The sequence below is a fragment of the Stereum hirsutum genome (genome assembly GCF_000264905.1).
Source record: "Stereum hirsutum FP-91666 SS1 unplaced genomic scaffold STEHIscaffold_20, whole genome shotgun sequence".
Lineage (NCBI taxonomy): Eukaryota > Fungi > Basidiomycota > Agaricomycetes > Russulales > Stereaceae > Stereum > Stereum hirsutum.
Genome location: NW_006763150.1, coordinates 505,690 through 518,847, shown reverse-complemented (window position 1 = coordinate 518,847; position 13,158 = coordinate 505,690). Strand labels below are relative to the sequence as shown.

Sequence of the window (13,158 nt, the reverse complement as noted above, 5' to 3'; positions counted from 1 at the left end):
AACCGATTCAAATGGTACAGTATATAAGACTCGCCCTCACGGGCTTGACTAGATTATGCTTTGAGATTCTCTCCACATCTAACTATGTTTCTGATCTTCAACAGAGACAACTTCAGCCTGTTTCGTCTCTGTGTGTTTCTGGCTGGCCGTTAGTGTTCCCCACCTCGGCGAGGTCACACACTGCACTATTGAGTGTACAACCTATTATGACCCATAACAATACTGTATAGTACCAAAAGGTTCTGAATGGCTCCCATTAATATTTAACACACACTCTGGTTTGTAAAGAGATGAGCAGCAGGAGCTCTGGGTGTGGTACAGCAGTACAGACCAGTGTTTGGCTGTTTTATGAACCTATATTAGGTTGGATAATTGTGCACTAAGCCCTCAAATTATCTACATCATTGTACAAGCCTTCATAAATTTTTGCGGCATTTCTACTATTTTACTGAGGGAGTGTAGCCCCAAAAACAGTAGAGCTAGAACTCAGCAGAGCATTTGTGTAGCCCGAGTAGCACGCGAAAAAGCACGCGTCGATTACGTAATCTAAGACCCCGAGAACCTGTCAACGTTCCTGCGAAGGTCGAGGACGCAAGCCGAAGAGCGAATCCTGAAATTAGACCTGATACACCAGGGCAACCGTAGCTGTGGTGTACGCGTCCGTGTTGTGGTGGTCGACGTGCTACTCAACACCGTTCAAGCAACGGAGGCAACAGGCTTACGTAACTACTTCCCTTCACGTCGTCAGCGGTCTTCCCCGCTGCAGGCTTTCAACTGAACTGTCTTCTCTTTTGCACTTTGCCACGAATCTCCACAATTGACCGGTCTCCTTCCTTAGAATCTCCCAAGATATCCGGCATAACTCGCATACAAATGTCGGTCACTTGAATTCATGCTTGGAGCGATATCAGCTGCCCTAGCTCCTGCGTCACCTCACTGGAGATGCATAGGATTTTGCCTGTCTGACCCTACCAACCGGTTCTCAGTTCATTTTCTGCTCCTGATGAACTTGTCGGCAAGGCGCTTGCCCCTAAAACTGACTCTCACGAACGCTCCCATACGGCTAGTTGTGCGACCCATCGTGCACACAGGCAAAACCGACCGAATCCTGCTTTCCTCAGAACTACGGGTCGTCGACGCCGCAGTTATTCGTCTCCTTGTTACCCCTATTAACAATACTCAACACCATCAAATCTGGTTACGATGAAATAATTGTCACCGAATCCCGCTGCTACAGCGACACGCTCCCACTCCCACTGCTTTAGACAGCCCTGATGTCTTGGAGGTCGGTATGCCATATGCATCACCATTCTTTCCCAAGCTGTCGCACGATGCTGACGGTACATCTCTCCTTGGGGCACCCAAAACTTCAGCGTCTCGAGGGACCGCCCGCTTCTGTTGGCCTGAGCTGTCTTCTCTGCTGCTACCGCAATCAACATACTTTTTATGCCCAGTATTTTCTCAAGGTTGGACTCGTGAACCTACAGAAGCCTATCTTCTGAGCTAGTACAGTCCCCACTGTCTCCGCCTTTGTTCTCTGATCTGGCCCAGCCTAGCCGCGCGCCTATAATACTTGACTCGCTCCCATGCCTCGGTTTTCAACTGCAATACCGCTGTACTGCCAGATACCGCCTTTTCGCGCGACCACGTCACGTCGCACTACTAGATCGCAACTATCCCTGTCCCAAGGAACCAACGACGGCTCCGATGAAGCGTAATCGCACACATCGCCCCTCACTCGAGCTTGTTCGTCCTGCTTTTCGCTGCCTGTCTTGCCAGCAAGTGCTATTCCGAGAATAGAGCGCGAGGGTATCGTACAGCCCTCTGCCTTGATGGTCCTGCATTTGTCGAGTGATCTTCACAGCGTCACTATTGAATTCTTGATTCTTGCAAACCTTGTCCATATGTCCTAGTAGTAAACATCCTCCAGTGAGCTGGACTGGGCAGAATCAGCAGAATGGCGACGATTCCCGCGTCCACCGCTCGCTCCAAGGTCTCTCCCTCGGGGCTGCAACTGAGGTCCATCCGTCGTCACTAACCCTGTTCTGCTTCGCCTGAGACGACCCCATGGCTTAATTGCTTTCCCACAGGTGTTGCTCAGCATTGCGACAGGACGTTCGGAAACAACAAGATATCCTTCCGTTCCGAACTGCGAGCCTCTCGTTTACGGAGGGGAAGCAGGCGTCCGTCTCAACGGTCAACACCTGCCACTGTGGTAAAACTGGAGCTGCTCAAGCGCCCTGTTCCATATCGGGTGAGAGCCATGCCTATCTATTCTTACCACTTCCCCGTTCTTCCTTTTCCCAAGCCCCTGCCGCTTCACGCATGCGCCTACTACGTGCGCTCGTCATTTTTTGTCAAATAGTCTTCCGTTTGCATTCTGCATCTCCTCGTGCCTTTGGGTCTACGCTAAGCCGGAGCGTCGCCCACGATCATAAGTCGCGGAGTCGAGAAAATGGAGAAGAAAGTTGGCTTATACCATCTTTGTCCTTGTCTTTCCCACCGCCTGCCATGATCATATTTGCTGGGCAGCCTTACGGGCGCCATGGCACGCGAGCCGCAACATATGAGCCCGATGCTGATTTGCGACGATAGGACTTGCTTGTTGTTCGCAACGAGATTGCGGTACCGTTGGCGCCACTGGGAACAATTAATGAAGCATGACTTTGTCGCTTGCATCCTCGATAAGAAACCTTAGCATCATGAGCTCAAACACGATGACTTCGGACACTCCGCGTGAAGCGTTGGCGTTAGGGTTCATAATTTCGCGCAGCATCCGTGTAAGGCCTCAATAAGATGACCATAGAGCTTTAAAGTCCTGAAGCTTGAAGCTTCGAAGATTGACCTGCTAAACGGTAAAGCTTGAAAACCGTAACGTCACCGGTCCTTCTGATCCATGAATATTGCACGAGTCCGTGTGATAAACATGACGCAAGACAAATCCTCATGACCCTACGCGGTGGTAGGAACAGCGAGAGGTGGGATGTCGAACTTAGCTGCAAGTTCGTCAAACAAGTCAGCCTTCGAATTGACGTCGACGACCAATGGATGAGTGGGGAAAGTCGTTGCCAATCGACTAAGCGTGCATGATTCAAAGATGGTCAGCATACCGATGGAGTGAGAGAATTGGGCAGACAAAGAGCGTTTGCTTACCTCCACAATTGCTCAGCATCGGTCTTTTTCCCACCACCAAGCCCTGCAGCGACCACACTTGCAGCCAATGTCTCCGCATCCTCATGGCCTCCCTGTTGCGACACGGCCTCCTCGAAATCAGACTTCGCTTCCGGGATCTCACCGCGTAGGAGACGTGTGACGCCACGCGCTGTGAGGAGGTGTGGCGAGGAAAGTGAAGGGTTCGCCAGCTGCTCGGTGTAGAAAGAATTGCAATCCGAGTAGCCATCTTTACCAGTCGCGAGACCGATAGAAGCCTCGATAAGCTGCAACAGGAGATCGTCTTCAGCCCACTGCTTCGCGCGTTCGAACTCCTTCCGAGCAAGATCAGGCCGGTGGATGGATAAATATATCTGAACAATGACTGCGACTCTGTGTGTGAAACAATATAGAAGGAAGATAAAGGACAGTTTGAACATAAATATACCACAAGGCTCCCATGAGAAGGACAGGATGAACTGGCAGAGACGTACGCTTCGAGATTCTCCGTGCTTGAAGCGACACCAAGGGTCTCCAAAGCCTCCTCCACCTCGCTTGCACGTGCAAATGCAGTCCCAGCGACAACACGAACCCACCCCTTCTCACGATCGGTGGCGTCAGCGTCATCTCCCTCAATTTCGACCGCGAGGTCTCTCAGCTCCTCCAAGGCTGCGTCAGAGGCATCTGCCCCTGATGTGTACTTCGCTAGCGCAGCGACAGATTTTAATGCAAGGTTTTCGGAGTCTGTCGGAATCAGAGACGAAACAGCGGTTGAATCTCCTAGAGCGATGAGCGCGCGAGCTTTGTAGAACAGGATAGGGATGTAATCCTCTGACTCTGCCTCTGGCAGTGGCAAGTCCGCTAGTGTTTTGAACGCTCCTATCAACTAGGTCAGAAGACGAACAAGCCGAGCCGCAGTGGACCGTACCAAGAAAGAATTGCTGCTTGACATTGTAAAGTTCTGAGGACTCCATGGTCGGATTGATGTGCGTGAGCGTTGTTGAGGACGTTGAGTGACAGGTGCTATAATTAGTGTGACTGTATACGTGGAAAGGAAAGCAGCGTCACGATATGTCACAGTGACCTGAGTGTGACAGACGCGCTTCGCGTCTCGCTTGCGATCATTTAAAATTCGACGCGTTCTACTCCACACGGTCATCGGCGAATTACCTCTGTTGTGGCTCCGTTCGTTCTCATCGCGCGGCGTCCACAAGAGATTCCTTGTGTTCGGTGAATAGAGACGGTAAGCAACAACGCATCAGCATTGAGCCTTCATAATGATTCAGAAGTTCTCGTTCTCTCCCAGTAAACTACTAGTCTATAGCCGGTGTACTTGTGGCGCTACAACGTACGTGCGTAGCGCAAACCTTGAGTTCTTGGGAACGATGCGTCGCACCGGATGAGATACTCATGATCACGAAAGTCTCCAGGCCATCACATACCATTTGCCAAGTAACCATGCAGGCAACCCTTGACGCGACTGCTCTGAAGCGTAGGACGCATGCTCTTGTCGTATCTCGCACAGTGCCACCTAACAATTCAGAATTACTCCAGCATTCACCCGAGCCCTTACCTGTCTTTCTAAATACGGCGACGACCTCACGATTTATGCGTCGCACGATGGAATCACACTCTCAGCGACAAATTCGTCAATGTCGGCATATTGTCGGTTTCAGTACAGCAAGCTGTTTTTCGCCAAGTTTAGCATTGACGGCGGTGAGAAAAGGACGAACCCCGGACCATACGCGGCGGAAGAAATCGAGGAGGTCAAGTCAGTTACGGGTCAGCTGTTGACCAAGGTTGGGACTTTCCATTTGAGTTGACACGAACGGCTGTTTTCTTCGTGTCTTCGAGAGCTCAAACTCACATCAAAACTTCGTCTGGCGCTAATCTTAGTCCTTCCTCTCGATCCTGCGACATCGTGCTATAGAGAAAACGGTTGAACGATGCGATCTATCCATCGTGGAAGGGTCGGCAGATGGTCCGAGCCAAGACGACGACGAGGACAAAGATAGCCTTGAGAGCAAACTCATCATCCGGTTGCATTGCAAACATGGTAAGAGAGGAGTAGCCTTTATCTCCCACTCTTCTTTTTCGCTGCTTAGTCCAGAAATGGGTTGAGCCTGGCTTAACGCCTATCGGGTTTGTCGTTTGCACAGGAATCGTGAAGACGCACCGGTTACTCTTGCTCACGCCCACGTCGCTTCTCGCGCCGAATGCGCCTGATGATCCCACGGAGTCTCGGATGACCATAGGTCCCAAAGCCCTGAAGGACATGATCGATCATTTCCCCAGTACGAAGAGTGCGAAAACTGATCCGCAGCTGACATGGGTCTTCGACGAGTCAGAAGTTAGAGTAAGGAGCTTAGAGACATCGGTGGACTTGAAAGGTACGGGTGGCCTGCGGTCACCCAACCCATCGCGGTACGGTTGTTTCCGTGCATATTGCTGACGGAATTATTGGTTGCAGGAGGTGGCCAATTGACCACAGAACTTACAATGAGTGCAGAGGAATTCGATATGTACGAGGTATCAGCGCCTCCCACGTCCATCGCATTTCACCTGCGAGAGTTCAACGTGAGGCAACCCATGAACCATATCCCTAGCATCGTGTCTGGCTAATCTAATATTTCTCCGTCTATTCAGGCAACCATAGCATATGCAGAATCTATGTCGCTGGCGCTCAATCTCCGTTTTACCGAACCTGCTGCGCCTCTCTTTGTGGACGTCGAGGAAGACAGTTCCGAAAGCCTGTTCGTCGTCTCCACAAGCCAGGTCCCAGGTGTTCCTCCTGGAGGAAACGGCGCCAACAGCACACAGCAATCGCGCGGGACCACCGCATCAGGCTCGTCTTCCCAAATGCGTAAGAGAGTCCGAGAAGAGTCCCCTGAACGAAATCGTAACATGGCGCCTCGCACTCCCGCATCCGAGAGGCGACGACCGCCCATGAAAGCTGTACAACGGACCGACGCCGCCGAGTTTGCGCGTCAACAGCAGCAGCAACACCAGTCACAAACCTCACAGCTCAGTCGAGCGCCGTACGGATCTATGCCTCCTCCATCCATTGTGCCTCGGCAGCAGTCTCAACAGTCCAACGGTTTCCACTTTTCTCAGGCGAGGACCGGATCTCAGTTTGAACAAGAGCGAGAGCCACTTTTCCTCCCAAGCTCGCAAATGAGTCAGGCGGACGCGGAGGCATTGCGCGCTTCCGGGCTGGGTGTTGAAAATATGGACGCCGAAGAGTTTCTCGCGATGATGGAAGAGGAAGGGGAAGAGGTAGGCGTCACGCTGGAGGAGGCGCTGTTGGCGCCACGGGATGGTGGCGGTGGCGCGGGTGTCAAAGTCTCGGATTCGGGGAGTGAGACTGAGTCAGAGAGTGATTTGGAGATGTTAGATGAGCTAGGTCCCACGCAGAGTCTTGATGGTAACAAGGTACGAGGGCCTAGATCTGCGGCGGTCCTTTGTTCATGACTTATGCGTGTTGATCCTATAGGATTTCAAACCTCTGTTCGAGGATTAACTCCATTTGACTGAAGCGTATGAAGCGTAGAAGATCTGTCACGGGAACGAACAACGTCCTTTGTACAACAGTGCGGGTTTATAATTATTGTTCTACAGATGTGCAGCAACTGCTGAAAACGTGCATTGATACAATTCTTGTCCAATAGTCATAATGATATTCGTCGCGACCGCATATTGATGTGGCCCTGTGCATAAGAAGTCGTAACAGTACATAAAATCCATCACAGCGTCCTGCCAACTCCACATAAGCATGCTTGATACCCCGTCATTGAGCCATACTTACCATGAACATTGTCCATCTTGCTCTAAAGGACCCCAACCCTCCATCTTCATTCGATATGGAGCCCCCCTATAAACTGGTATAGGACGCGGCCGAGCGCACTTGCGATGTCGGCCCTCTTCTGCAACCACCCTCTCCTCTACGGAAGATATCATGAAGATTGGATGAAGACTTCATCTTTCTGATCGTGTGCCTCCTCTCGATGTCCTCCTGCTTATAAGCTAACGTGTGCGACGTGATCGAGTTTGTCACAGTTTCCTCGGCGACATTCGGAGGAGCGGATATTGGAGAGATGTCCATGATAGGTGGCACGGGTCTCAGATGAAGTATGTTTGGGTTGAGATGGGGAGTCGTGTAAACTGAGGCTTGAAGAGCGGCACGGCAGTGGGGTGTATGAATGTTTGTTATGTGTTGCGAATGAAGAACCGTGAAGGGTCGTGAAGAATAGTGTTCAAGAAAAAGGTCTGTGCCAATGATGACGTGAAGTATTTGGAGCTCGGGGGATAGTGGAGTTTAGGACTTGACATTTGGCAAATGGCCCCTTCTTATACTGGCAGAGCCCCACCTTCGATCTCCCGAACAAATAGCAGTGACCGTGTTGGGATCCGGACTGACGTATGGAGCCTGACGAGGCAGTTGCATTTCGGAGGCGAGTGTCTCACTATTCATATAGGGGCTCCAACTTGAAGGAGATTATTTCGCGTTCTTGTCTCAGTGCATTGTCCGTCGCCTGGAAAGGATGGTCGACTTGGAAGGATGACCCAGCGCAGCCGTTCGCCCAGGAACATTGATAAGATCGGCTCTCCATCAATTGTCTAGAAAAGCAAAGTACTCCTGCGATTGTGTCCGAAAAGTACGCACCTGAAGCAGTGGATGGTGAGAGACGAACGCGAGACAACCGTTTGTGGCTCAAACGGGCATCTAAATATTCCGACGTCACGGGAAACATCGTCGCGCACGTCGCGGGACCAGGCGGTGATGTTTGCCTCCGACGTGGCACAGCTTTCCTCGTATTGATGTCCTTTTGGATCGCACTCTATGGACAATGTACATGGCACAAATTATTCCGTTCTTTACACTGGAAGGGGACAGTTCCTCAGCATCTCGAATAAACGTTGCCTTGCCTCAGGCTGCTCGTTGAGCCTTCGTCAACAAAGATACACCTGAGGAATTCTCGACCCTCTCCTTGACGACTCCATCCAGCTTCTGGTCACATACCAACCGTCCTCTGGGCAGAACCGCCGGTCACATTCTATCGGCACGGATCATCCTAGCTATAACTTGGCATGGAATGGAATAATGAATATGTGGCGCCAAATAGGGTGGCGTAAGTAGGTTCAACTTGAGCGGACATTGGGGAGTTACATAAAAAAGCGGTGCCACGCGAATTCGAAGTACGCATCTTCCAAAAAGCCGTAGCCAATAGACCTCGTATACCCGCATTTGGCGCTCTGAAAACGTACCCATAGATGGAAAATAATGTACAACGTCGGCGTCAATCTCATCGCCACGTTCTCACCGGCAGCATGAGCGACGGCTCCTGGCTCCCTTCAGTCCTCCCCAAGAATGACTTTGCATCTCTCAGCGTCCGGCATCCCTACCCTCGTCCCATTCCCCAATATCGGCCACTGCAACTCGGCCACAACAGCACTCTCCTCCTCGAACTTCGGCCACTTCCACCCTTGAGCTTGACCTTCCGACTCCGTCGAATTGCTGAATATAGCCAACGTGCTATTGTATCCCCTAGCACGGAGGTACGCGACATCTGGGTTCGGATTGCCCGTGCGCGCGAAGGAGGCCCACATGTCTTGGATGAGGTTCGTGTAGTAGACGTCCTGAGGCTCACGCGCGGTTTGGTTGAAAATATGGTAGGTTCCGAAGACCTTTCAAAGTTTGGTTTTAGAGGTTTGGTTAAGACTGTTTCTGTTTACTATTGAGAAAGGGGTAGGACGACCTACCTCGTGGAGATCGCTTGAGTGACATCTGTAATATGGCTGGGGCTCGCCAACAGGGAAAGAGCAGAGGCCGTAGGGATTGTAGTAGGAGAGCGCGAAACCTCGTTGCATCTGATAGACATATCTAACCATATAGAAAAGAAGTGAAGTGTGAGCAAAAAGGAAATGAAAACGGTGACACGATAAATGAAGGAACGAACATATCCGGGAACGCTTTGCTCGCCGCTGCCGACGTAATAAGATCCTCGTTATCGCAGGTAAGAAGGTAGTCACTGTAGACGTCGACCGTCGCATTGTCTATGTAAACCGTTTCAGTCTCTATATCCACAGTGTCTAGGTTTGTATTCATGCTCACAGGAAGTAAAGGCATCGGTGATGTTCCACAGCCCCGACGCCGTGACATTCTCCGCCACAGCTTCGCCCACAGTGAGATCCAACATCGTCGTGAAATTCGAGGCTGTAGAGTTCGGCGAGACGGTCGTCCCGAGTAATCTATGTCACAACATAGCCACAATCACGAGTTTTAGTCCTGACTTTTCCACCTATGATAGCAAGTAGAAAAGCGACTTACGACTGTCCCTCCTCTGGCATGTACCCCGACAACAGAGGCACGCTATTCACAGCGTCAGGTCCCAATTTGGCCTGATCGACAGCATACGTCGACCTGTACACGCCGTCAGCAGACGTGCGCCAGGAGGTGACGTTCTGCGTGATATTGAGGAGCGTGTCAAGGTCGAGCGATTGGAGGCATGAAAGACGCTCTTCCGGTACGGCGCTCGGGCACAGCGGGTCGATATAGGGCACTTGACCAAACAATCAAAACAAACCACAGGAATGCATGTCAGTAGACATGCGGGATAGCCGTGCAAGAGAAGGTAGCGCGGCGAACTCACATATCGTCTCCGCCGCCTCATCCAAACTCTGTATCACACTCGCCCCTCCACTCTGAATAATCGCACTAGACCACAATCCCTCCACGCCCGTCTCCTCCGTTTTCTCCGTCATCAACAAATCGACAACGCCCCACCCTCCCGCGCTCTGGCCGAATATCATCACCTTGTTCGGATCGCCTCCGAAGGCAGCGATGTGACGTCGAACCCATTTCAAGGCAAGAATTTTGTCGGAGAGGGCGTAGTTGCCTGTTACTGCTGCGGATGATGTTGTTGTTGAGTTTGAGGAAGTGGTGTCGTTGAGAGCGAGGAGACCGAGAATGTTGAGGCGGTAGTTGATGGTGACGACGACGGCGTCTGTGCGGGAGACTAGCGGGCCACCGTCGAAGGTCGCATCTGCACCGGTGCCTTGTGTTGCCCCCTATCATTCCGTAAAACGAAATGTATGAGAAGTTTGGAGATAGGAAGTTAGCGACGGGAAGAACGGGATAGAACCTACGCCACCATGGATCCAGAACAACACGGGTTTAAGAGAAGTTTGATTCCCATGAACGTCTGAGCTAGAAGGTATATAGCTCGTATAGACGTTCAAGAACAGACTTTTCCACCGAACAAAAAGATGTTCAGCTTAGAGAACATATTAACGAGAACGAGACTTGGTACGCACCAGTCCTCGCTGTTGCCCCACGGCATAAGCCCATAATCATTTCCGTTGAAATATCCGAATTGAGGGCATGCAGGTCCAACTACCAGAAATGATGTTGTCGTTAGTAGCCATGAATACCGGGTTGAAGAGGGAGGTAAATAACCAACTTACATCCTGTTGCATCCACATCCGTTACGTTCGACGCCTCCGAGTATCTGAACCTCAGCTCGCCAGTAGGCGGCTTCGCGTACGGTATACCCATGAACCGGAACGAAAGGTGATCTCGAGTCCTACACATCGCACGCTCGCATTAGATCTCCCTCTCCCTCTCGGAAATGATGAAACTGAAAAAAAAAAAAACATGCCCAGTAAAAGTTACCCCATCCGACTCGATCGTAGTGCGCGGATAAATCTCCTCAGACGAGAAATTCGTGTCGACTTGGGATGTGAGCGGTGGGGAGTTTGTGCAGAGGACGGGATGTTTCGCTGCTTCAGAGTGCTTATCCCCGCGCGATTGTACGAGCATATCGTCAAGAGGGGCATGTGCCACGGGTTCGGTCTGGCTGGAGTTGTCGGACACCCAGATTTTCGTGGTCGAGTCGATTTCGCCTAGGTACTTTTTGTAGGAGAACTGGTTCGAAAAACTGACGATGCGATGTATGTCGGTCAATACGACCATGTCGATAAAAGTGCAGTGCGGACTGGATGCAAATAATAATGGTGATTTGAACTCACTACGGTAGAAGGTCGGAGCCCAAGAGCGTCTCGTTGCTCGCTTCACAGATAGATGTCGCTTCAGAGAAGGACACGGGTTCGTAATAGTACAACGCGCTGGGTACATCCGCGAATCTCTACATATAATCCCGTTCAAATAGAGGACTGAGGTCAGTAATCATATTATCGGAAAGAGCGGTGGAGGTCTGAGGAAGGATAATCGTATGGAGCTCGATTACTCACCGTCCAATTTCCGTCGTTCTCGAACAGCAAAGATACAGTGCGCGTTTGCGAGTGTCCACACACAGAGGTAATCCCACCCGACAGAAGGAGTACATCTGATACCAGTCGAAGAGGGGCCGTTATGTTGTTTCGTACGGGCTTCATCGTGAGTTCGAACGTCCGGATTGATCAAATTATCAATAACCCGTGGACTATCTGCAAAAGTCCAGGTCGAAGCAGGGCGTCGAAGCCGATGCAGGGCTCCCCTGCTTTATAGAACTCGGGACCTGAAGAACGAACCGACGGCCGTGACCCTCATCGACGGTCATGGGGCCGTCTGAGTCGGCCCTCGAAGCCTCGTGAGGAGCAAGAGGACAGCTCTGGAGTCTGGACGTCGAGAGCTCAAATTCCGACGAGGAATGTGACCTGTTGTCGACAGTCGACTACAAGAGCATCGGGGTTTCGGGAAGATACCATGGCGGAGCTTTGCCGGGCATATTGACCAGAGCGATGTAGCGATGGGGCGGAGGTTGCAGGATACACGGAATGCGAGAAGACGAGTTCATCGAAGTCTTGAGAGGCCAAAAACGATGCTCAAGATGGGCGAAAGAGAGACGGGTACCTGTCTAATAAGTTCTGGAGGACAACGGGGGACAGCCGGTCAACTATATCTTCCTTTCCTCCGACGGAACTCCGGACCAGAATAACTCAACAAAACTACTGTGAGCGATGGTCTACAAGTTGTACAGAATGAGCTAGACCACCAACGCCCAAGCGGCTCTCAGGATATACAACGGCTTTTCCGCTGATCTGCTACATCTCTCACTTAATGATAATATCAGTTTTAGCCCTCAACGTCCATGCTCCGGAAAGGCTCTCACTCCCAATTGAGCTGTTGACCGCAAGGGTGTGCTGAGTTTTGAACAGTTTGGAGATTTGGCACTTTGTGAGAAATAGTAACTGGCGAAGCAGGATGTGCAGCTGAAGATGTATTCTCTGAGCATGCCGAGCTAGAGGTGGTCTCTCATTCCCGCTACGCTCGGAGTTCCAGTGGTGATGATGACTAGTACCGATTGAAGCCATAGCCGTGAGGACATCTCGAGAGACAACCAGTGGGCGATAAGATGGCTCGTTCTATGGTCGACCTGCCACCACAATCTACAAACGAGGTTGGCGAGCACATCAACGAGGATGGGAATCGCACATGCATTAGGCGACTTGGGATAATGTCCAGACCTTGCGCCGACGGTCGACGGTCATGATGGACATGTTCGAGACCAGGTCGCGGCCAGCACGGGGCGGAGCGGCTATATCACGAGATTGGTGGGGTCGTGTAACGACGAAGGCAGTGTAGGCCTCGCATTGGGTGAGATGGCTGCAAAGAAAGATGTATTGGTTTGGATAGGTATGCAGCAGAACAAACGGGTCCTCGTTCTATTCCATCATGACTCCTGCATGTCTATGCAAGGGCTTTCTTGCGCTCGAGGGCGAGGTAGAACTCCTCCTGGCGCTGGACTGTGGAATGCGTGCAAGTGGTCAGATAAGTGAAGTGAAACAGTTGAACTGCATCCCGCGGTTTTGGACCATGAGCTTACCACGCTTGAGATGGACGTTGTACCTGTATGGGCGGATGAGTATAATGTTTCCCGAAAAGAAGAATAAAAGACGGACCAGAAGAAGTATGCGCATGCTGTGCCAAGGCCGAGAGACGTGGAGAGGTCGAGCCAAAGGCGCTTCCTGAGCTTTCCTGTGATGGGTGCGATGGGCATGGCTTTGGCT

At 51.4% G+C, this 13,158-nt stretch overlaps 5 protein-coding genes across 5 annotated transcripts; 1 reads left to right on the top strand and 4 right to left on the bottom strand.

The window, feature by feature from the left end:
- Nucleotides 1-1,169: 1,169 nt before the first annotated feature.
- STEHIDRAFT_115846 (uncharacterized protein) lies at nucleotides 1,170-2,069 on the bottom strand (the record flags this gene model as incomplete). The annotated part of the gene is made up of 4 exons (XM_007310465.1): nucleotides 1,170-1,481; nucleotides 1,574-1,838; nucleotides 1,896-1,909; nucleotides 2,040-2,069. 4 exons carry the CDS (start codon nucleotides 2,067-2,069, stop codon nucleotides 1,170-1,172), a joined length of 621 nt encoding a protein of 206 aa, XP_007310527.1.
- Nucleotides 2,070-2,776: 707 nt separating this feature from the next.
- On the bottom strand, nucleotides 2,777-4,138 carry STEHIDRAFT_142827 (uncharacterized protein). The gene is made up of 4 exons (XM_007310464.1): nucleotides 4,079-4,138; nucleotides 3,645-4,029; nucleotides 3,154-3,543; nucleotides 2,777-3,076 (listed from the first exon to the last, which is right to left on the bottom strand). Exons 1-4 carry the CDS (start codon nucleotides 4,122-4,124, stop codon nucleotides 2,953-2,955), a joined length of 945 nt encoding a protein of 314 aa, XP_007310526.1. The 5' UTR covers nucleotides 4,125-4,138; the 3' UTR covers nucleotides 2,777-2,952.
- A 470-nt stretch (nucleotides 4,139-4,608) lies between these two features.
- STEHIDRAFT_87380 (uncharacterized protein) lies at nucleotides 4,609-6,777 on the top strand (the record flags this gene model as incomplete). The annotated part of the gene is made up of 7 exons (XM_007310463.1): nucleotides 4,609-4,642; nucleotides 4,705-4,949; nucleotides 5,047-5,206; nucleotides 5,310-5,540; nucleotides 5,621-5,727; nucleotides 5,797-6,582; nucleotides 6,644-6,777. The coding sequence occupies 7 exons, from the start codon at nucleotides 4,609-4,611 to the stop codon at nucleotides 6,668-6,670; spliced, it is 1,590 nt and encodes a 529-aa protein (XP_007310525.1). The 3' UTR covers nucleotides 6,671-6,777.
- A 1,433-nt stretch (nucleotides 6,778-8,210) lies between these two features.
- Nucleotides 8,211-11,882, bottom strand: STEHIDRAFT_172657 (alpha/beta-hydrolase). The gene is made up of 12 exons (XM_007310462.1): nucleotides 11,401-11,882; nucleotides 11,179-11,294; nucleotides 10,809-11,087; nucleotides 10,615-10,733; nucleotides 10,465-10,543; nucleotides 10,297-10,396; nucleotides 9,801-10,218; nucleotides 9,479-9,710; nucleotides 9,263-9,399; nucleotides 9,108-9,204; nucleotides 8,911-9,031; nucleotides 8,211-8,835 (listed from the first exon to the last, which is right to left on the bottom strand). Exons 1-12 carry the CDS (start codon nucleotides 11,542-11,544, stop codon nucleotides 8,503-8,505), a joined length of 2,175 nt encoding a protein of 724 aa, XP_007310524.1. The 5' UTR covers nucleotides 11,545-11,882; the 3' UTR covers nucleotides 8,211-8,502.
- Nucleotides 11,883-12,838: 956 nt separating this feature from the next.
- Nucleotides 12,839-13,148, bottom strand: STEHIDRAFT_162807 (cytochrome-c oxidase; the record flags this gene model as incomplete). Its single annotated transcript, XM_007310461.1, has 3 exons — nucleotides 12,839-12,894; nucleotides 12,975-12,997; nucleotides 13,051-13,148. The coding sequence occupies 3 exons, from the start codon at nucleotides 13,146-13,148 to the stop codon at nucleotides 12,839-12,841; spliced, it is 177 nt and encodes a 58-aa protein (XP_007310523.1).
- Between the last annotated feature and the right edge of the window lie 10 nt (nucleotides 13,149-13,158).